This window comes from Symphalangus syndactylus, chromosome 16 (genome assembly GCF_028878055.3).
Source record: "Symphalangus syndactylus isolate Jambi chromosome 16, NHGRI_mSymSyn1-v2.1_pri, whole genome shotgun sequence".
NCBI lineage: Eukaryota > Metazoa > Chordata > Mammalia > Primates > Hylobatidae > Symphalangus > Symphalangus syndactylus.
In genome coordinates, this window is record NC_072438.2 from 17,474,480 (window position 1) to 17,495,763 (window position 21,284).

At 42.0% G+C, this 21,284-nt stretch overlaps 1 protein-coding gene and 1 long non-coding RNA gene across 7 annotated transcripts in view; both read left to right on the top strand.

The window, feature by feature from the left end:
- STX18 (syntaxin 18) overlaps nt 1–21,284 on the top strand; it is a 120,729-nt gene that overhangs the window by 53,483 nt on the left and 45,962 nt on the right. For all 6 annotated transcript variants that reach the window (XR_010116140.1, XM_055246329.2, XM_063619381.1 and 3 more), the window contains exon 2: nt 17,889–17,956. Coding sequence is in view for 5 of the 6 variants with exons in the window: in XM_055246329.2 (XP_055102304.1) it covers nt 17,889–17,956 (68 nt within the window). In the remaining variant the exon portion in view is untranslated. The remainder of the gene's footprint in view (nt 1–17,888; nt 17,957–21,284) is intronic.
- LOC129464891 (uncharacterized) lies at nt 7,105–12,698 on the top strand. Its single transcript, XR_008651797.1, has 4 exons — nt 7,105–7,233; nt 9,874–10,181; nt 10,860–10,973; nt 12,675–12,698. It is a non-coding gene; the product is annotated as an uncharacterized lncRNA (long non-coding RNA).

Genomic DNA, 21,284 nt, shown 5'->3' on the forward strand with positions numbered 1-21,284 from the left:
TTGATGTAACTCTTGCCCTTGTCTTGCAAATAAGTGATTTTTAATCTTCCTAGCACATATTTTTAACTAGCGCTAGGACCCCAGGAGAATGAGATTGGGAGCAGTTGTGATATGTCGGCTTTCTTTGTAGTTTTCACACTTCTATAGGTGTATGTACTGTTGCTTGACATCTCCACATTTTCTCCTTATAAGCTGGTATTATAATTCAAACAAAACTTTTTTTTTTTTTTTAATGTCAGTAGGGTAGTATTTAGTCTTTGGAAATTTTGTGTTTTTGAGTGCTTATGTTCAACCTCGGTAGTAAGAGACGGCTTTGGATAGAACCTGTTTGTTGCCACAAACTTTACACTATGCTGCTAATCTGTTCACCTCATGAGAGGAGGAGTTGCTGCTGATTATAAACTGTAGGTCATAAATTGTTACCTGCTTGTTATAGAGACTATATGCCTTTTGAGTGTACTAAAATATTTGCAAAAATTAGATGAAACAATTCCACATGTAAAAAAAAAGAACTTTTAACACATCATGACCACAAATTTTAGGTACAGCCATTCCTTGATATTTATTTTAGAATGTCAAATTCTTGATAAAATGTATCACCCCTTCGTTTGTTGAATGTTCCTAGACATTTATTGAGCTAGGAACTATGCCAGGCTTTGGGAATCCAAAGTGAAGAAGACATAGTTCTTTTTGGACTTAGAATTTTTTAAAGTTTTAAAATTCTTCAACACAAAAAGGAGTGAACATATTCCTGGGATGTGGAATGTATTATGATGGGGTATAAATGCATTTTTTTGCTTAATATTTTCTGACATTTAGCAAATGCTTTTGAAGAAACTGCTAAATAAAATTGATGGGTTTGTTTTCATGGGTTTGGCAGGTGGGAGGCGACAGAAGGCTGCAGGTAACACCTCTTTGGTTTCGTTCTTCACTGAGTTTTATCCTCGGAGAGCCCAAGTTTGGAGGCATAGAGAAGAATTTAAGAGCACAGGCTTAGAGTCTATTCCAGAGTATGGACCCTGGCTTTTCAACTTGCCAGGTGTATGCCTTTGGGCAAGTGTACTCATCTGTGTTCTCATTTGTTGTGAGGATTCAATGAGATAGTCTATACAATGAGTTTAACATGGTGTCCGACACATAGGAAACACTAAATGTTCAATGTGATTTATTATGATGATGATTTGGAAGTTTATTATGATGGTGATTTGGATGATTCAGTGTAGGTGGTTCTCATGGTGCACGCAGTCTCCCCACCACCTGCAGGCCCCAGATCCCTGCTTAGTGTGACCATGCAGACAAACCCCCACTGATGGCCAGCAGATGTCTGTGGGTGCTGAGCTGGAAAGTTCAAAGTTCTTCCTTATGCAGATGATGTTTACAGAAAGAGTGTACCCTCGTGTCTCTCTGTGTGTGTGTGTGTGTGTGTGTGTGTGTGTTGAACAGTGTTGACAATCAGAGGCACTTAACCTGAGCTCCATGAACCAAAAGCCTCTGAAGCTCAAAATGACAGGCAGAAAGTTTTTTGTTTCTGTGTATATGTTTATTTCTTTTATAGAAGAGATCAGATTCATAGCTTTTGTCAGGATCTCAAAGGTATCTGTGCCCCTAAAAAGGTCAAGAACTATACTTTAGATGTTCATGACTCTGTGTTGAGGCCACTGGAGAAATTTAAAATACAGTCCCCTCTTAGAAAGTAAAACTCAAATATGAATTTTGCACTATTTGTTTTTGAAGATATGTAAATAACTTTAAAGATAGAGTTGATATTTTGAGGAACTCAAATATGAGTAAAATGTTTTTTCCTCTCGCCCCTCTTGTCAAGGTTCTGAAGAATTTTAAGAGCAGGGAAAAGTTAAGAATACAGGCTATGGAGTAGACCTAATTTCAAATACAGCTCCGATACTTCCTAATGAGTCCTCAAGCCAGTTAACTTGGCCTCTCTTCTGTGTAAAAGAGGAATGCTAGGGGTACCTGCCTCCTAAGTTTATAATGAGGATTAAATGCAATAGTCTGTAAAAAGCCCTTAAAATTCTTCTTGGCATATAGTAAGTACTATAATAATGTTTGCTGTGATCATTTTTGTTGCATATTCACTCAAAAACATTTGTAATGTATCCGCATTAGTTGTCTGTTATGAATTGTCAAGGTAATTCTTTTCTTGTCTATTTTACCTCCATCTTATTGACATGTGAATGATATCTCTAATTTCTTATGAGCAGACTTTCCAAAGTTCTGCAGCTGAATTGCCTTAAGTCTGATAACCTCAGTAACTAGAATCCCAAATGTACCTGGAGCCTTAGAATGATTTTGGAAGCTTTGGAAAGCATGAAAGTAGAAAGAAACTGACAGGGTTGGTGGTAGGAGCTTTCAAATTGATTGAACACCCAAAAATTATCTTGGAATTTCTGAGCTGGAAAGCATTTGGGGGATCTTTCCGTCCAACCTTCGAAGCACACAGGTGAGGAATTGTACATCACCCGGTGACTCCGAAGTCAGAGAACCAGCTGGGAGTCACCATGTGCCTGGAGGCGCTGTCCCTGCCCTCTGCCTGCGTGCTGACCATCCACCACTCGTACTTCTAAGAGAGCAAAGGATATATAGGCTGCTCATGGAATTCTAGTATAAGCAGTGATCCCAGAAAAAGTGTGTGGTGAGTCAAAGACTGTTCCGTGCAGGAAAGTACCAGTAGCATCGAGAAAAAGGAAAGCTTTGGGAGCAGGAGAAAAGATATGGAGGAGAGCGCATAGGGAGCAGGGCAGGGACAGGCTGCACGCTGTAGGTGCATCCCACAGAAACCTAATGGTAGGAGGTTATCTATGTGTGCTTGGCAGAAAAGAAATGCCTGTTTCAGCATTGCCTGCCGTCCACCCAGCATGTGTGAGCTCTGGGGTGAGGGTAAGATGGGGCTTGCGAATCTGCCATTCCCATCATTGGTTTTGTTCCCTAGGGCCTCTTCTACTAAGAGTATCTTGCTTACTGCCTGCGAGTCTAGCATTTTCACTGCCATCATATCTCCTAAACTCAAACCAGCCACTTCCTCTGATTCACAACTGAAGAAATGGCAGTCTTTTCCAACACTGGGCTGGGGGCACTGGCTGGTTTGAACCTATTGCAAGAATGTGTTGAAGTCCAGAATGGCCTTGTGGCCTTTTAAAATTGTCATTTGAATTATGTATGCTTTTCACTGTATGCACTAAAGTTCACCTTGTCCTATGGGTGAGACTGAAATTGTGATGAAATGAAGAAGAAAACTTAGAGTAGTTGAGCACCTACTGTGTGCCAGACACAGTGTCAAACTCTTCACAGACATTATTTTCATCATTGACTTGTAGTCACCTTCAGCATTATTATTGTCTCAAGTTTATACCTCAGAGATGAAGGCTGGAAGAGGTTAAGTGACACAAAGCCATGTCACTAGTAAGTGGCAGAGCTGGGGTCTGAACCCAGGTCTGTTTGACCTGGTTTCATCCTTTGCAGTATGGAGACTCAGAAGAACGCAGCATGCATGCACACTCTCCACACACAGCCTCCAGACCAGATGGGGTTTGGATTGAAACACAAAGCAGTGCAAAGTCGGGTCGGATCCTTGAGTTGGAACTTCTTGTTCTGTTCTCCCTCCTCCCTTCCTCTCTTCTTTATTACCTCCTTCCTTAATGTGCCTGGCCCATGCTGGGTCTTACATATTTGTCAAGTGAACAAATGAAAGAAAGTTTTCCAAGCACACAGAAAAGAAAGTAGTCATTATTAACCGGCAGGGATTCAGAAGCCTGAGCCATGTCTTCCCAGCCTATTGTGTAGTTTTGGATTGGGTTGTTAGGCAGGTAGGGGAGGAGAATATTAGTTTTTAGACGGCAGTAGTTAGCAAAGCCTCTCCGTGATGTTTTTGTGGAGGAAATGTTTTTAAAATAGACCCTTAGGGCGTTTGTGACTAGTTGAGCTGGCTGTCTACAGGGAGGGGTCTATGGTTCTTTGCTACTTTTTATATCCCATTTTCATCTCATTTTTTGAATGATGATTTTTTGTTATAGATGTCTTTAATGGCATAATGATCAGAATTGCAAATGACAGGAGGCCAGGAAAAATGTGCATATAGTGAAGACCTAGTTTATCAGCAGCACTCATGGAAAAAGTCATTTTAGTCGATGTAAATTCAGCTCGACTCAGTGACATGAAAGTGAGCATGCCCTTAAGTGGCATTACTAGAAGCCGAGAGTCTGGAACAAGGGAAGCAATGGTTCTGTTTTCCTCTGCACTTCCTGCTGACACAGAGAGTATTGATTCTATTCTGGAAACTGCATTTTATTTGGGAGGCCCATGAACTATATTCAGAGGTAGTAAGTATGGCCAGAAGCCGCAGATGTATTTCATATAAAAAATTCCTGAGAGGAAGGGGCCAGGTGCGGTGGCTCACACCTATAATCCCAGCACTTTGGGAGGCCAAGGCGGGCGGATCACGAGGTCAGGAGATCAAGACCATCCTGGCTAACATGGTGAAACCCCGCCTTTACTAAAAATACAAAAAAATTAGCTGGGCATGGTGGCACGCACCTGTAGTCCCAGCTACTCGGGAGGCTGAGGCAGGAGAATCACTTGAACCTGGGAGGCGGAGGTTGCAGTGAGCTGAGATCACGCCACTGCACTCCAGCCTGGGCAACAAGAGCGAGACTCTGTCTCAAAAACGAAAAAAAAAAAATCCTGAGAGGATTGGGAATGATTAGCTTGGAGAAGAGAGAAGACTCAGGTGGAGTAGATCACAGTAGCTGACTCGATTCAGAGTAAGAAAGAACTTTATACTGTCTGAGGTGAAATGGATGGCCAGGGAGAGGCAGTGCGTGCCCTATCATGCTGCTCTTTTGGCAAAGCAGTTGTCTTCTAGATCCTTGTTAGTCTTAAGAATCCAAGCAGGGAGGTAGTCACTGCTCTGTGTGTCATCTAGCCTGTTCTAGGCAAATAGTAAGGTCAGATAAACCGGGAGTGGACAGAGCTTCAGAAATAGTGGGAATGTGTTCAGTAAAGCCAAATGATTGTAGTTTGGGGAACTAGAAGAATGGGAATGAAGATGTTTAATTAGATTGAAGTTAGTAAGTTGCAGCTGGAAGGAGTGAGGAGGAAGAGTTGAGTACATAATAAACATTTGTTTTTTTCTTTGGGTGTAAGAGTCCTAGAACTTTTAAAATGGAAGTTGCATTGAGTTTAATGGGAAACTTAAGCACTATAAGGTGCCACTCAACTTTTGAAATTAAATCATGAGTTCTTTGATTGTGTCATCAACACTAAGATTCTAGGTTGTTTTTTTTTTTAATTTCTGGATTTCTTTAAAGATGATAGGGGCTTAATATTAGAAAGGAAGCAATACGTTCCAGGTTGTTAGAAAGTTAGTTGCTAATATGAGAAATTAGACTGCTAAATCCACCTACCTGGTGTTAACCACTCGTGCCCCCCTGTTAACCAGCCTCATTGTCTATTACTTGAGACTCTCTGCAGTAAGAAGGTTGGAACCAGAAAAGTCAGTCTCCTCTTTTGTGCACATGTTTTCTCTCCTTCTGTCTCTTAAAAAACATATGCTGAATTCTGGAAGCCGCAGTCCCATAAGATTAGTATTGGTTCTTAGCAATAGGTTATTTAGCTATTGATCATACTTTTCCTAGGTTAAGATGGCCTTATTTATTTTTTCTGATAAGATTTCCAGGCCGGGCGCGGTGGCTCACGCTTGTAATCCCAGCACTTTGGGAGGCCGAGGCGGGCGGATCACGAGGTCAGGAGATCGAGACCACGGTGAAACCCCGTCTCTACTAAAAATACAAAAAATTAGCTGGGCGTGGTGGCGGGCGCCTGTAGTCCCAGCTACTCAGAGAGGCTGAGGCAGGAGAATGGCGTGAACCCAGGAGGCGGAGCTAGCAGTGAGCCGAGATCGCGCCACTGCACTCCAGCCTGGGCGACAGAGCGAGACTCCATCTCAAAAAAAAAAAAAGATTTCCAGGCTGATGGAATAAAGAACTTGATATATTCAGCTAATGTTTATCACTTACAGCTTGCCTTAAGGAAGGTGGAAAGTGAACCCAGAATACCATATTTTAAAGCCTCCTTGGGCCTGCAATTTTGAGTAGAAGTTGACTGATGGGAATGAAGACATTCTGGGCAGAGAGAAGCAGGTGCCAGAGTGCAGGGCAGAGAAGAGGAGGCTTGCTTAAGGAAAGGCTCTGTGGTCTGGCACGCAGGTGGTTGCAGGAAGTGCAGGAACAGAAGCTGGTGGATGGGGCTGGCTTCTTTAGCCAATGTTTAACAAGGTGAGTGGATGGGACTGACTGACCAATTTCATTTGTAGAGTGAAAAAGAGAGAAGAGTCTAAAATGGCCAAGATGTTCTAACTTGGAATCTAGAGAAGATGAAGGCTTTCTCTTTGGGGCCATCAGAACAGGAGGGACCAGGAGTAAGCCAGAGGGTGTGAATGGCTGCATGAGGATACCTTTGGGACATATTGCTTTTGAGGCATCAGTGGGACACACAGTGGCAGTGTCTAAAAAGCATTTGGATACACTCAGCTTGAACACAGGAGGGAGGCAGCGGCTGGGTGGACAATTCATGTAGACAGTAAATAAAGCTATGGATTGGAATGAGTGAGCTTAGCAAGAGCATATAAAGAAAGAGCCAAGGGCTGAACTTACAAGAAGTTTCAGAGATTAACAAAGGCAGAGAGGGAGTGAATGAAGGTGAAGAAAAGGAGTCACACGTTTTAGAAAAGAACCTAGAGACAGTGGTGTTCTGGAACCCGAGGGAGGCTAGTGCTTCAGGAGGGGACAAGGAAGGAGGAGGCAGGAGCGGGGAGGAGAGCCATCCGAGTTTGATGAGGCCTGGTGAAGAGTCCCCCTCAATAGGAATTAGGGGGAAAGTGACAGGAGAAAGGACAAGCCCATAGGAGTTGCTTACTCAGCAACTGCTGAAAGAAAAGAAGAAAGTGATAAAGGAACAGTTGCTGCTGTGGTCCTGAGCACAGTGGAATGTCTGTGGCTGTGCTAGCCTCTTTTGTGGGTGATTGGTTACTAGGAGCTTCTTTTGCACAGGGATAGGACTCAGGCAGTCCCTACTGTGACATCAGCAGGTCAACATGCTCCAGAGTTGTGTTAGTTCTGAACTTTTAGCTCTGACTTAGTAATTGCTATTGATGCATTTTTCAATTATGACTGAAAGGAGTTAGACTCAGAATTTAGTCAGTGGGCTCCAAATTAAACTTGGGTACATGATCCTTGTGAAAAATCACTTTAACTTATCAGTAGTTGGCAAACATTATACAGCAGTGGTTTTTCTGGCTGTGTCTTTGGCTACATACTAACTGAACAGCAAGCTGTGTCCACTGATTGAATGAAAAAAAAAATAATGATTTTGTGTTACAGGGAACTTTTTACAATATGCCAGAGAGACCTACTGGAGTCTCTTTAATCTTGAACAATGCTTGTTTCTTGCAGAGGCAAATTATGCAAATCAGTACTTAGTGTTCCATAATCAATCAGGTCTTTGTTGGAAGTATTGTGAGTGCCAGCAGAACAGAATTTCTATCATCCTGGGAAGGATGAGGGGGGTTGCAAGTCAAACCACTGCTGTGATCAGCAAAGGACACTTGCCGACTGCTTTGAACTCTCCCCACAGTCAGAATGCAGTCGTTCTTTGGAAGAATCCCATCATTTTGTACCAGGGTTTTTGTTTTACAATATATCGTGCTTTGGGTAATTCACAAAACACCCACGAAGAAACAGCTAGCAAGGCTGTTCTGTGGGTGACACATAAAAACAAAGCTGGGCCTGCCGCCTGGGATGGCAGCTGGCAGCCATGCTCCCAGAGCTCCCTTTGTGTGGAATCTGCCTAGAAGTGCAGTGTTTCAGAATATTCCTGGACTCATCCGCGGTGCACATGTATGCTTAAAAACAATCTCATTTCAGCTTCATCCTGCACAGAATGGTGAACCTTTATTAATCCTTTGATTCCAGATCAAAAGAAAGAATCAGAGAAATTTTTAAAGTCCTTGGGAAAAAATTATGCTGTTTTTGAGAGAGATCCTGTTATTACTGCTGCTCTAATACTTGTGTTGCCATCTAGTGGGTAATGGGAAGTATGTGGCTGCCTTAGTATGTTTGGAGTTTATTGTACCCTATTACTGATTCTTGAAGGGGATAGAAAATCAATTCAGAAAGTTTTTTAAAAAAAGAAAACCCCATGTGGAGCATTAAATAATTATTGAGGAGCCACTTTGGCCTAGGCAGATGCCTCAGCAGCTTATGTCAGAGAGACATGAAAACAATTCAGAAACTTACAAGATGCTGACATCTCTGCAAGGGATATATCTGCAAGATGGATCCTTAACCTGGCCTGGAGATAGCAGGGAAGCTTTAGGAGGTGTAACACCTGAGCAGAGCCTCACACGTAGGAGTGAGTCAGAAGACAGGATTGGGAAGCGGGGAGGGCTTTGCATCTGGAGACGGCAGCAGAGCATAGGGCACTGGCGGGCCTTGGGCATGAGGACGTGGGCTTATCCTGGGTTAAAGGGGAAGGTAATGTACAGTTTTAGTCAAGGAAGTATGTGGGAAGATTCACCCTTTTTGATTGTTTAATAACATGTCTTATCTGATTATAAAGATTATACATAGTAATTGTAGAAAAATTTTAAAGTGCAAAAAGTATGAAGAAGAAACCAGTCTCTAAATCTTAACCACCTACAATCATTGATACCTTGATGAGCAGTCTTTTAGATTCCCCTCTATGTATGTATACAGCTCTAGGTATGCATTTCCTGTGTTTTATGCATATGGGTCACACCATACATGCTTTGGGCAACCTCTGTTTTGTCTCAGTTTTTCCCCACTAGGTAATATGCTTATGGGACTTTCATCCATGTTAGTAGTTCCTGGTGTTGAGTCCATGTCAACTGTGTAGATCCACTGTTAGGACCAGCTCTCACAGGAGAGCTGTTTGTCTATTGGGATGCTATGTTGTTTTGTTTGGTCTTTCCTAGTAAAACCTTTATGTGTATGAGAACAGATAATGTAAGAGAGTCTTTTCTTCCCCCTGTCAAATGCATCTCATATAGGGACCATACTGCTGTTTTATAATGAATTTGCTTTTATGGTAGATGGGTTTTATGGAGAATTTCAATGTCTTGATGATCTAGGAAATTAGCCTCATTAAAATATAGCTAGTTAAAAAGTAAACTTGATTTATCTTTGGAGAAAGAACGGGATGAGTCAGATGAATGCCTGTAGTTTTAGAATGGAGTTTAAATAACTTGTTTGGTTAAGTATTAGCCTAATGAAGGAGCCAGAGCCTGGCTGATCCTGGATTGTGGCTGTTAGTTCTGTGCTGGCCCATAGCTATAGACAGTGCCTTTCACCTGAACAAGTTAGATTTCACTGTGTCCCTTCTACAGGTCCAGTAAATGCAACCTTCAGTGACTTAATTGTACTCAGATGGGACAGCATGGTCATCTTCGTGGGTAGACTTGCAGAAGCTGAAAGCACACAGGCACTCGGTTTGAGACATACCAAACAAAAATTTATTTTTGTGTTTATTTCAAACCATTTATACAGAATGTGTTAGTTTACTGTCATCTCATCTGCAAAGTGGAGTAATAATGATACCTACCCTAAAGGATTGTTAGGAGAAGCAAATGGGATGCATAGCATTTAGATTGGTGCCTGCCGTATAGTATGTAGTACTCAATAAAAATTGACTATTAACTTGTGCCCTTACTATTTTTAAAAAATAGTTTTCACCCAGTTCCCTTTTGTGGTGAAGCCCAGGGAGATTAAGCAACTTGCTCAAAATTTCAGCTGGCAAAGGTTAAAAGTTAAGTGGAGCTTGTAAAATATATGCCTTTCTTCCCAGTCCAGTGGAACTACCTGAAAGAAAAATACAGGAGTCAGCAAGAAAAAGCCAAGTGGAGAACTTGACTTTAGAGTTATGGCCCAATATGAGTGGAGCATGGGCCAGAATATACCCTCTGTGCTGGCAGGTCGATCTGAAAAGAGGAGAGGACAGGGCAGCATGCTCTCCCTTCTTGAAATCTGAACACAGCTCTCTCCTCTTCTCTCTAAGAAGAGTGAGTAAAGGTTGGGACATAGGCCAGGAATATTGGTCCAGCTGAAGTCCCTCCACACGATGCATGGCAGTGGGGAATAAGGAATCCCTTCACAGTAAGTGGCAAAGCAGGGAGTAGAACCCAGGCACCTTGGCCAAATCCCTGGATTTCATGCCCATCTTTCTTTTGTCCACCCTGATCCATCCAGGCCCTCCACAGAGTCTTTTGCCCAGAATTTCTCCTCTGCCCTCTACCCTATTCTAAGCTAAAAACTGGATATAGATTAACTCAAACGGGAGAATGAACAACCTTGGACGTTGCTTTCATTACTTGTTTAAACCGTGTTTTCAGGTGGCTTGATGATTGATACTCAAAATGCACTGGTCACCGTTGTACTGCCAGTCTTTCTGACCATTCTTTTTCCTTGCTGTATTTGTGAACCTTCTTCTCAGTACCCCTATGGGCTTGCCAATCCAAAGCCCCCCATGGCGCAAAACACAAGGAACAGTAGTAGCCAACTTCAGAGGAGACAAATGTCAATCAGTGAAAACATTTTTTTTTTTTTTGCCGATCTTTCTGTATCCAGTGTAGTTAATTTGTTAAAAAATCAACATATACAAATACTCTCACAAATACTCTCATGAAGCTCAGTTTATTTCTATGAAGAAAAATTCAGACCTAACTAAGCTAAACATAACATGAGCACTGTGAGTAATACAGATCTGTGATCAATGCCAATTCTTAAATTTATTAGCCTTGTGACCTTGCATAGGTTTGTTTCCATGTTCACTAGGTGGGGCAGGAGGAGGTAATGTCTAATTCATACGATCATTATGGAGGGGTGGAAACCACAGAGCACATGTCAAGCAGTTTATGCACTACCTGGCACACACGTGGCGGGTGCTCTGTAAGTAGTGATCACGATTGGGTAAAATCAAGCGTGTACTGCATGTTGAATAGAGATGTAGTACAAAAAGAAAAGAACAGGTTGATGTTGATATTGCCCACATGGAGGCTTTTTCTCAGTTCCCAGGTGCTTCCTTGCAAATATAGTACTGGAAAACTGTAGTTGTGACTTGCCAGGATTCTGTGTAAATTTGGCAGTTAAGAACTCAAGACTGGTACTTAGACTGGCTGGATTGGATCCAGGCTTCAACCCACATGTCCCTGAGGAAATTCCTTATCCTCCCTCTGACTCAGTTTTCTCATCCATGGGGCAGCCATGATGCTGTCACTGCCTCCTGGGCATTGCTGGGAGAAGTGGATGAGTAGCACACAGAGCTCTTTTGGACTTCCGCCTGACTGGGAGTGAGCTCTCAGTGAAAGTTTTGTTGTTGTTTTTTAAGTGGCATTGATCCTGTTAAATGGAATTGAAGCAAAGATTGCAAGTACTAAGAAATAAAGTAGCCAGAGATTGCTGGGATTTAGTTGTTACTAAGTAAGGGTTGTTCCTAGTTTGGTAGCAGAAAATCTCTACCTCAAAATGACTAAAAATGTTAAAAGAAGAAAGTACTACATGAGTTTGTTTTGTTTTGAGACCGAGTCTCGCTCTGTCACCAGGCTGGAGTGCAGTGGTGCGATCTCGGCTCACTACAACCTCCACCTCCAGGGTTCAAGCGATTTTCCTGCCTCAGCCTCCCGAGTAGCTGGGATTACAGGCATGTGCGTCAGCGGCTAGTTTTCTGTTTTTTGTTTTTTTTTGTATTTTTAATAGAGACAGGGTTTCACCATGGTGGCCAGTCTGGTCTCAAACTCCTGACCTCAGGTGACCCACCCGCCTCAGCCTCCCAAAGTGCTGGGATTACAGGCTTAAGCCACTGCCCAAGCCCCGAGATTTTTTTAAATAACATGTTATTATGGAAAATTTCAAATATATATTAAAGTAGAATAGCACAAGGAACCCCCCATATAAGCATGTACTCACCTTCAGCCATGAGCAGCTCAGGACTCATCGTGTTGCATCTGTTACCTCCTCCTGTCTTATTGTGAAGCAAATCCTGGGCATTGTATAATTTTACTTGTAAATTGTTCAGTGTATATCTCTAAAATATAAGGATTCTAAAGAGAGAAAGATAAATGAAAACATAATCCTAATACATAATATCATTATTACACCTAAATGAAATTTATTATTCCTTAATATCACTAAATATTAAGTAGGAGATTCTTTAGTGAAATAACAATATACAATGGACATTAAAATGACTTTAACATCAAATGAGACTAAGAAACAACAACATATTTATTAATTTAACAGTACTGAGGGAGCCCATGCTAGTTCAGCGTAATGGTTAAGGGTTCTAGTTCCAGCTCAGTCAGTCTTGAGCTTTGGTTTCTTTCCACCAAGAATATCTATTTCCACAGGTTATCAGAGTTAAGTGAAATAACTCATTTACAGTAACTAGTATAGAGGAGACATTAAATAAATATTACATTCCTTTCCTTTTTATTTTACCTACAGTTCAATTCTTGTTTTAAACTACACTTTATGTTAGAAATACAGAATTCTCTATTCTTTGTCCATACCCTTCCTCTCTGATGGAGACATATTTAATGTGGTGGTGTAATCAAACTGTAGCTCACTGATGAAAACTCTTTTCCATGGTAGACCATCAGTCTGATGGAAGACTGTTCACTTGTGAGGACAGATGATCTTGTGAAGCTGTTAGGTTGCCCAATCTTAGTAGATTTTACATGGTGATGCTGCACCTTCTGAACACACCTCACTGACTTTTCTAGGAGAACTGTTTATTTGCACAAACCTCTAGCTTGTCTCTCTTCATTTTTAAAATTCACTCGGTTATCTAGGTGCAGTCTATGTGATACATTTGATACCTTTTTGATACAACTAGTACATCAGGATGTATCAGATCTTGAAGACTTTTCTGTTGGATCTCCTTTTTTTTTCCTCCTCCTCCCTTTTCCCCCTTTACCCCTTTCTAACATTTAGGCCCTAGTGGGCATACAAAAATGGACAAGACAGAGATGCCAACCTCAAGGAACTTACTTGAAGTCTAGTGAGTTTCACAGATAAATACTTCTAATGTAATGTGGAAAGTGCAAACAGTTATCTACAAAATATAGAGGGAGGTGTTAGGGAAGGCTGCATAGGGGAGGTGTCATTTAAGCAGAGCCTGAAAGGTGCAATGAGGTTGGGATAAAGGAAGGCTTTCCAGGCAGAGGAAGAGCAGTCACAAAGACACAGAGCAGTGAAAATGGTGTGTTCCTCCTGCTGTCCAGGCCTGTGAGGTGCCTCGAAACATGGGTTCAGCGTCCAAAGCGCTCCCGGTTTTTAGCCCTTGCATCTTGTTACCTACTTGGTCCCACAGAAACTTCACCAATGATCCCTTTTTTCCCTATGCTCTTTCCCCACATCATTCAGTGAGATCAAAACTGTTAGAAATTGACACTAGTTTTAGATCCTTAAAATGCACTTTTATTTTACTCTGATTTCCTTATCAAACTTTACACCAGAATGGCCTCTTTTTAGAAGTAAGAGGCATTCTCTTTATGTATATACTTATTCCTACTTTATCATATTATGTGACTCTTCCAAAATTAGCACTACATGTGGAAACATTTAAAGTCCAAAACATAGGCCGGATATGGTGGCTCATGCCTGTAATCCCAGCACTTTGGGAGGCCAAGGGGGAAGGATCACTTGAGCCCAGGAATTTGAGACTAGCCTGGGCAACATAGCAAGACCCCATATCTACAAAAAAGAAAAATCCAAAGCATACAACTACTTAACCTCTCTAAAATGTGAAAATGTAATGAGCACATCTGAATTGTATGCGCTATAATATGCTGTCTTTGCCAGTTTATTGTGAAAAATAGGACTGAGCCTAACAGTAAATAGATTAAGCTCGGCCAAGAGTCTTTATAAAGTTAATGGTAGTCATGTGATTAAACAGTCAAATCATTCTCTGCAGAGATAATTATATTATGCCATTTGGGGACTTAGGTATGCCTATGTAGATAAATCAAAGATCTGTTGAACTTTTTTCTTTGTTGTTGATTTGTCATGATTTTTTTTTGTTTTTTTTTTTTTAAGAAATTAATAGAAAATTCAGAGCTCTCAAATTTCTACAGAAATCTTAATGTTCCTTTATTTTTTCATTCTCAGCATTTAAAATATCATACATTGTGTTCCTGTTCAGTATTGAGTTATTATACTGATGTTAGTCAGTAATTACTTAGCACACCTCTTATCAAGAGTTCCGTTTAATCCTGAACCAGCTGCACTCTGTTTTAATAACCTCATTTCATAGAAATTTCCCATTACAGAGCATATGAAGTTGAGATCACATTTGTTAGACTAACTGCAACCTCTTGTATAATAATTATGTGCTTGTGGGCCCCTGTGGAGCTTGCTTGCTCTTGGCATTCATCCCCAGGCACCATCCCTCCCTTGTAGAATAGAACTAACTAAAAGTAGGGGTGGGCAGCTGGATCTAACCTGTATAGTAGATTCCTCTGGACTTTTCAAAACTTTGTATGGAAAACTTTATGACTTCTAAAAAAAAGCCTGTTGTGGATAGTAAGGCTCTTAGTAGGTGTATTAGTTTCTCATTGCTGCTGTAACCAATTACCTCAAACTTGTGGCTTTCAACAACACAGATTTATTATCTTATAGTTCTATAAGTCAGGTGTCCAAAATGGGACTCCCTGAGCTAAAATCAAGGTATTGGCAGGACCATGTTCTTTTCTGGAGGCTCTAAGGCAGGCCCATTGCCCTGCCCTTTCCAGCTTCTAGAGGCTGCCCACATTCTTTGGCTTCCTTTCCCCATCTTCAAAACCAGCAACATTGGAATGAGTCTTTCTCACTTTGCATTACTCTCACTCTCCCTTCTGCCTCCCACTTCCACATTTACCAACCCTCGTGATTACATTGAGCCTACCCAGATAATTCAGGATAATCTCTCTAAGGTCAGCTGATCAGCAACCTTAACTCATGTGCTGCATTAATGCCCTGTTGTCATGTAACACCATATAGTCACAGGTTCCAGCGATTAGGAGTTGGACATCTTACAGGGGGATGGGACTGGGGAAGCTGGAAAACCATTATTCTGCCTACTGTAGCAGGTATAATCCTTCTGGGATTATTCAGTACCCACTATTTATTCAATATTTAGTAAAAGTTTTTGAGGGTCTGCTTTGTGCCAGGAACTGTGCCTGACAAGCTCTGGGGAAAGAGACAGGACTCTCTGCCCTCTCAGAGCTTGCAGTCTGGTGAAGGGAAATCAGTCTATGAACTAGTCATTGTTATCATGAAGGAACAGGTGCAGAAATAGATGCATATGTAGCGTTTTGTGCAGGAATGGGATCTGACTGCAGCTGGGAGTGTAGGGTGAGTATGAGGAGGAAAAGAGAATCTTGAAAGAGGAGGAAGAATTTGCCTCGGAGAGAATGATGGGTAGGGCGTTCCAGGGAAGAGGAGAACCATGAGTATGCAAGTGAGGGAAAGGCCTGGGAATTGGAGGCTGGAGTGGTGCGGGATGGAGGCTGGAATGGTGCGGGGTGTGTGGCAGGGACTTTCAGGGCTGAGTTGTGAAGGGCCTTGAGTGCTGCATTTGGGAGTTTGGACTTTTTCCCATTGTTTAGACACTGAGATGACTCATTGGCTTCCCTTTGGCAAATCAGCATGCAGAGCTGCTTCCTTTAACTGCAGTGTATTTTGAAACCAGAATTCACCACTGTCGAATGTATTCTACCCATGCATTTCCCTTGCTTTGCTCATTTATGCTGTTCACATGGCCCCTGGAAGCAGTTGAGTTTTTGACCCCTGGTAGGCAGGGGAGGAGATAAGGAGATGGAAACCATTGAAGGTTTTAAAACAGAAGAGTAGCTTGGTCAAATCTTGTATGTGATGCAGTGAACCCCTAGCTTGCACATCTCTTAATTTTTTTCCCAACAGACTTAAAAGTCAGATTTCCGACCGGGTGCGGTGGCTCACGCCTGTGATCCCAGCACTTTGGGAGGCCGAGGCAGGCAGATCGCGAGGTCAGGAGATCTGGACCATCCTGGCTAACACGGTGAAACCCCGTCTCTATTAAAAATACAAAAAAATTAGCAGGGCGTGTTGGCGGGTGCCTGTAGTCCCAGCTACTCGGGAGGCTGAGGCAGGAGAATGGTGTGAACCCGGGAGGTGGAGCTTTCAGTGAGCCGAGATGGCGCCACTGCACTCCAGCCCTGGTGACAGAGCGAGACTCCGTCTCAAAAAAAAAAAAAATGTCAGATTTCGTGATGCAGCCTAAGTGGAAAGCAGGAACAGGATTGTAAGGCAGGCAGGCAGCAGTGGTGCACTGGGAAACACGCTGAATTTGGACTCAGTCCTGAGCTTTTGAAACCAAGCTCACATACTAAATGTGTAATCTTGGACAAGTCACTTGGCTTTTCCCAAACTGGTTAATGAGAACAGTAAGAATCATAGCACAGCAGGGTTGTTGGGAAGAGAAATAGCCCATGTATGTGAAAGTGTTGAGCAGTGTCAGGGATGGTGGACAGTCTCTCAGTCCTGATTTGCTATCTGTGAAATAAATGAATATTGTGACCATACTTAATTCTTTTTCTTTGATTTGTTTGCTTACAATGCCTTAGGGTATTTTTCTGAATCACATTTGTAATAAGAGTCTAGACTATGTGGGAAATTTAGCTGAACCCAAACTGACGTATCTCCAGACAAACCATGGATGTTTCTTTTGTGATCAATGCTATTTTGTATTTAGGCATACACTCATTCCACAGTGTTTATTGATCACCTCTGTGCTTCTTGTTGTGCTTACAACTGTAGGGAAAGCTAGGCAGCCCCTCCTTGCATAGTTCTGCCACTGACAAAGAAGTGTGTATATAAAAGTTAGGTCAGAGTACATGGTCATGAATAATGGAATGCCAAGAGGGTGGTGTGCAGAAGTCCTTTTAAGATCAGAGCAAAGTGAAAATTAGCCTGGATTGGCCTTGACAGAGAAACTTCCATGGAAGAGATGAAAGTTCAGCAGACCTTGCAAGGCTGGGGCCTTGGAACGAGTGTGTTTGGAACGAGTGCAAAGTGTGTGAGTCGGAAGCTGGAGTAAGACGTCGTCAGAGGACCAGCAGGCCACTGGCTAGTAATCATTCTACCTCTGGAAACACGTTTGTCCCTATTGACTGTGGTCTGAGCGTTCTTCCCACCGCTTTTTATTTATTTGTGAATTGCTAGTTCCATGCACAGTACCTGGCATGTGGGAGGTGCTTTAGAATAGGTTTTTATTATACTAGAAACACAAACACAATGCTTTGTATCTGTACCTTTGAGTTCTTTTTCTTCATCCATGGAAATAGCCTATAGGAAAGACAGAGATTTGCTATGTGGGGATAAATTGTTACCCCTGAATCTTTGCTTTAACTCTGCTGCTCTGCATGGGCCTATTTACAAACCCAACAGCTTCAGCTTTAGAAATGTCCCTTAGAATACTTGGAAGAAGGAATACTTGCTGTACAATTTTAGCTATAAGAAAAGAAAAGGAATAAACCTTATTGAACACATGCTATGTAATTACTAGACATGCATTATCTCATTTCATCTTTAACTTACCTAAAAATCACCTACTTGTAGTGTCATAGGTCCTAACAATTAGAGGTAGAAGGAACCATCGATGAGAGACTGAGGCCCAGGAATGGTAACTAATTTGTGACTGTACGAGAGTCCAAAACCGACGGTGCTTAGTTTGTAGCTTCAGAATCTTTCTGCAATTTGCATTTTATTCTCTATTAATTTAAAATTCATTACATGAGTGTAACATATCTATCTATATAAACTGTTGGCTTTCTTTTTTAATTTTAGATTTCTCACATTGGCAAACTGAGAGATTTTCTTCTGGAACACAGGAAAGATTATATTAATGCTTATAGGTAAGTACATATTTTTTACCAGGACTTTGGTGACTGTGTTCTTTTCTACACCTATATTTCTTTTGCGCTTATTGCCCTCACCTTTTTCTTAATAACTCAGAGTTGTAATGAGGAAGACCAGTTTGGCAGTGGAAAAATCTCCTCAAAGCAAAAGGCTCGGCTGTACTCCATGTCCTCAAAGTCATGAAATTACAACAGCAATATCTTCCAGTCTATTTGTATCTCTACATGTACCATTATCTCTTGTCAAATGAAACTCACTCCATGAATACTTACAGAGCTGTATTTGAAGTTGAGGACACATGTATTTGTATGCCCTGAACCTGTGGAAGAACAAAGTTTTCAAGCCTCTGCTAAGCTATTTTTGCCCATCTCTTGCAGTCGCAGTCTGTGACACCAGTTTTGCTGTTTTGGTGACGTTCTCATGAGCACATTTCAGTCCTTACCCTCATGTCGCTGGATCATGCCTCCCTCACCAATTCCCAGTCCTCAGTCCTGATGGCCATTTTCTTCTTTTGTCCTTCTCCCAGGCTTTTGACACCTGCTAGAGGCAGCTACACACCCACTTTGGCTTAGCCTTCATTTCTTAGGGCACTTTTGATGAATCCTTCTTTTCATCCCTTAATGTTACTCATGTTGACATTCCTTCTGGTGGCTAGGTGCAGTTTCTACTCAGTAGCCAGAGTCTTTTTTAAACTTTAATTGGATTATGTCACCACCTGAGTAAACCCACCATGAATACCGCGTTGGAATTAGCATTAATACCAGCCTCTACACTGTGGTCTCCCCACTCCTGATCTAGCCCCTGGCCTCATTTCAAACACCGCCTTCCCACGATGGTGCTCCAGCCATGCCAGCCTCCTTAAAGGTGCCATGCCCTTTCCTGGTGCAGGGCCCAGGCCTATGCTGTTCCTTCTCTTCCCATGGTGGTTTCCTTTTCAAACTTAAAGGCTCAACTTAATAGTCCCTCTTCCGAGAGGCCTTCTCTCACTACCCTTTATAAAATAGATCTCTTCTGCTAGTTAGTTTCTCCATCCTGTATATTTTCTTCAGTAACTAAACACAATTTGTAATTATTTAATAATTACAGTTTATTATCTGTCTTTGTCACCAGGCTGTACATGTCATGAGGTCAAGGACCTTGTCAGGTTTCCATCATGTTTCCATAGTTCCTCACCCATATTTGGCACTCAGTAAATACTTGTTGAATGAATGATTTCCTCCTAGTCCTAAAGTCCATGACTAGCCCAGCAGTACTCAACTGTGGTGATTTTGCACCCCAGGGGACATTTGGCAACGTCTGGAGACATTTTTGTTTGTCCCAACTAGGAAGAGGAGTACTGCTAGCATTTAGTGGGTAGAGGCCAAGAATGTGCAAAACTCGGGACAACTCTGTACAACAGGGACTTACCTGGCCCAAAACTGAGGAGGTGCTGACATTGAGATCCCCTGCTCCAGCCTGACCCCTCACTCCAGATTAAACTTCCTGGTTCGTCACAGGTTTATTGAATTCTACATGCTTAGGGCACATCTGGGAATAAAATACAAATATTCCTGCCCTCATGGCGTTTGCATTCTCGTGGGCTGGCAAAGACAAGCATTACGTGTATAGTACATTAGGTCATAGGTCCTATGGAAAGAAAAGGAAGAGTAGAACCAAGGTAACAGGGATCGGGAGTGCTGGGAAAGCTTGTGATTCTTACACAGAGTAGACAGGACAGGCCCCATTGAGGTGGCATCAGAGCCTACTCCTCTGTAAAGTTTAGAACCTCTAATAGGATCTCTCAGTTCCCTCCTCACCTCATCGCCTTCTTTCCACCTGTCACAGACAAACCCCTCTCTTTGTTTTTAAGGATACTGTCCTACTTGTATATAAACTAAAGGGAAGAAAAGAGCCAGATGACCAAAAATAGCTGGGCATCATGAATGCAGCAGTACCTGAGAAGTGGTGTGAGTGCATCCTTTATCTCATCACTCACACCGCCTCTCAGGTACCACTGTGTTCATGATTCCTGGCCAGTTTTCATCATCTGGCTCTTTTCTTCCCTTTAGTTTATACATTAAGCAGTACAAGCACATCCTTTATCTCATCACTCACACTGCTTCTCAGGTACTGCTGTATTCATGATTCCCAGCTATTTTTGGTCATCTGGTTCTTTTCTTCCTTTTAGTTTATACATTTGACCTTGCTTGCTCCTTAAGCCACAGGCACTGTCGCTTCATTTCACGTCAGTGCCAAACATGGGGAGAAAGTCTAATCAGGGATCAGCCAACTTTCTGTAAGAGCCAGATAGTATGGTTTAGGTTCTGTGGGCCACATATGGTTTCTGTCACATATTTTTTGTTTTGTTTTTTTACAACCTTTAAAAACCTGTAACCATTCTTAGTTCTCAGACCATAGGGAGCCATGCCTGCAGGCTAGACTTGGCCTACAGACTGCAGTTGACGTGACCTCTGCTTCCTCACCTTTTACTCCACGCCAACCGTATGGCTCGGTTTCCCTCACTTTTCTGAAATTTGTCTCCTAATGCTCATCTGTGACTTCCTAATCACCAAATCCAGTGGCTTTTCCTCAAGGGGAATATAAATAGACTCGTATGGTACACACATTGGTGTGTCCACCTTCTTTTACTCCACATGTTTTTGAGGTTCTTGCATGTTGTGTATACCAGTAGTTTGTTCCTTTCTGTTGCCTTATTATTTGTAATATTCCATTGTGTGACGTTACCACAGTTTGCTTATCCATTTATCTAATAGAGAATACTTGGCTATTTCCACTTTGAGACTATTAGGAATAAACCCTTTGTGAGTAGCATCTTCTACAAGTCTCTTTGTGGACATACTCATTTATTTCCTTTGAATAAATACCTAGGGGTGAAATTAGTGGGTCATACAAGTGGTAGGTGCATGTTTAGCCTTAAAATAAACTACCAAGCAATTTTCCAAAGTGGTTTTTCACTCCTTGTAGCAATGCATGAGAATTATAATTGCTCCCTATCCTTGCCAACATTTGGTGTAAATAGGCTTTTCAGTTTTAACCATGATAATGTAACCGAGCACAGGCTCAGCTGCTCACTGCTTGCAAAGCCAATAACAAGGACGAAAGGGAGGTGACTTTTATTTCCAGAGCAAGCAGTGGGAAGGCAGGAGCGATGCTGAGTACTAGGTCTGTGTGTCTCTTTCTGGTAGCTATCATCGCAGGCTGGCGACATGTCAGCAATGGCCGGGTTGTAGACTACCCGCCTTGACGTAATCTCTGGAATTTTGCAGTTAGGTCTCCATGCTCAGTCTATCTCAAGTTAGCCCCTGCAACTTCCAGGTAAGCACA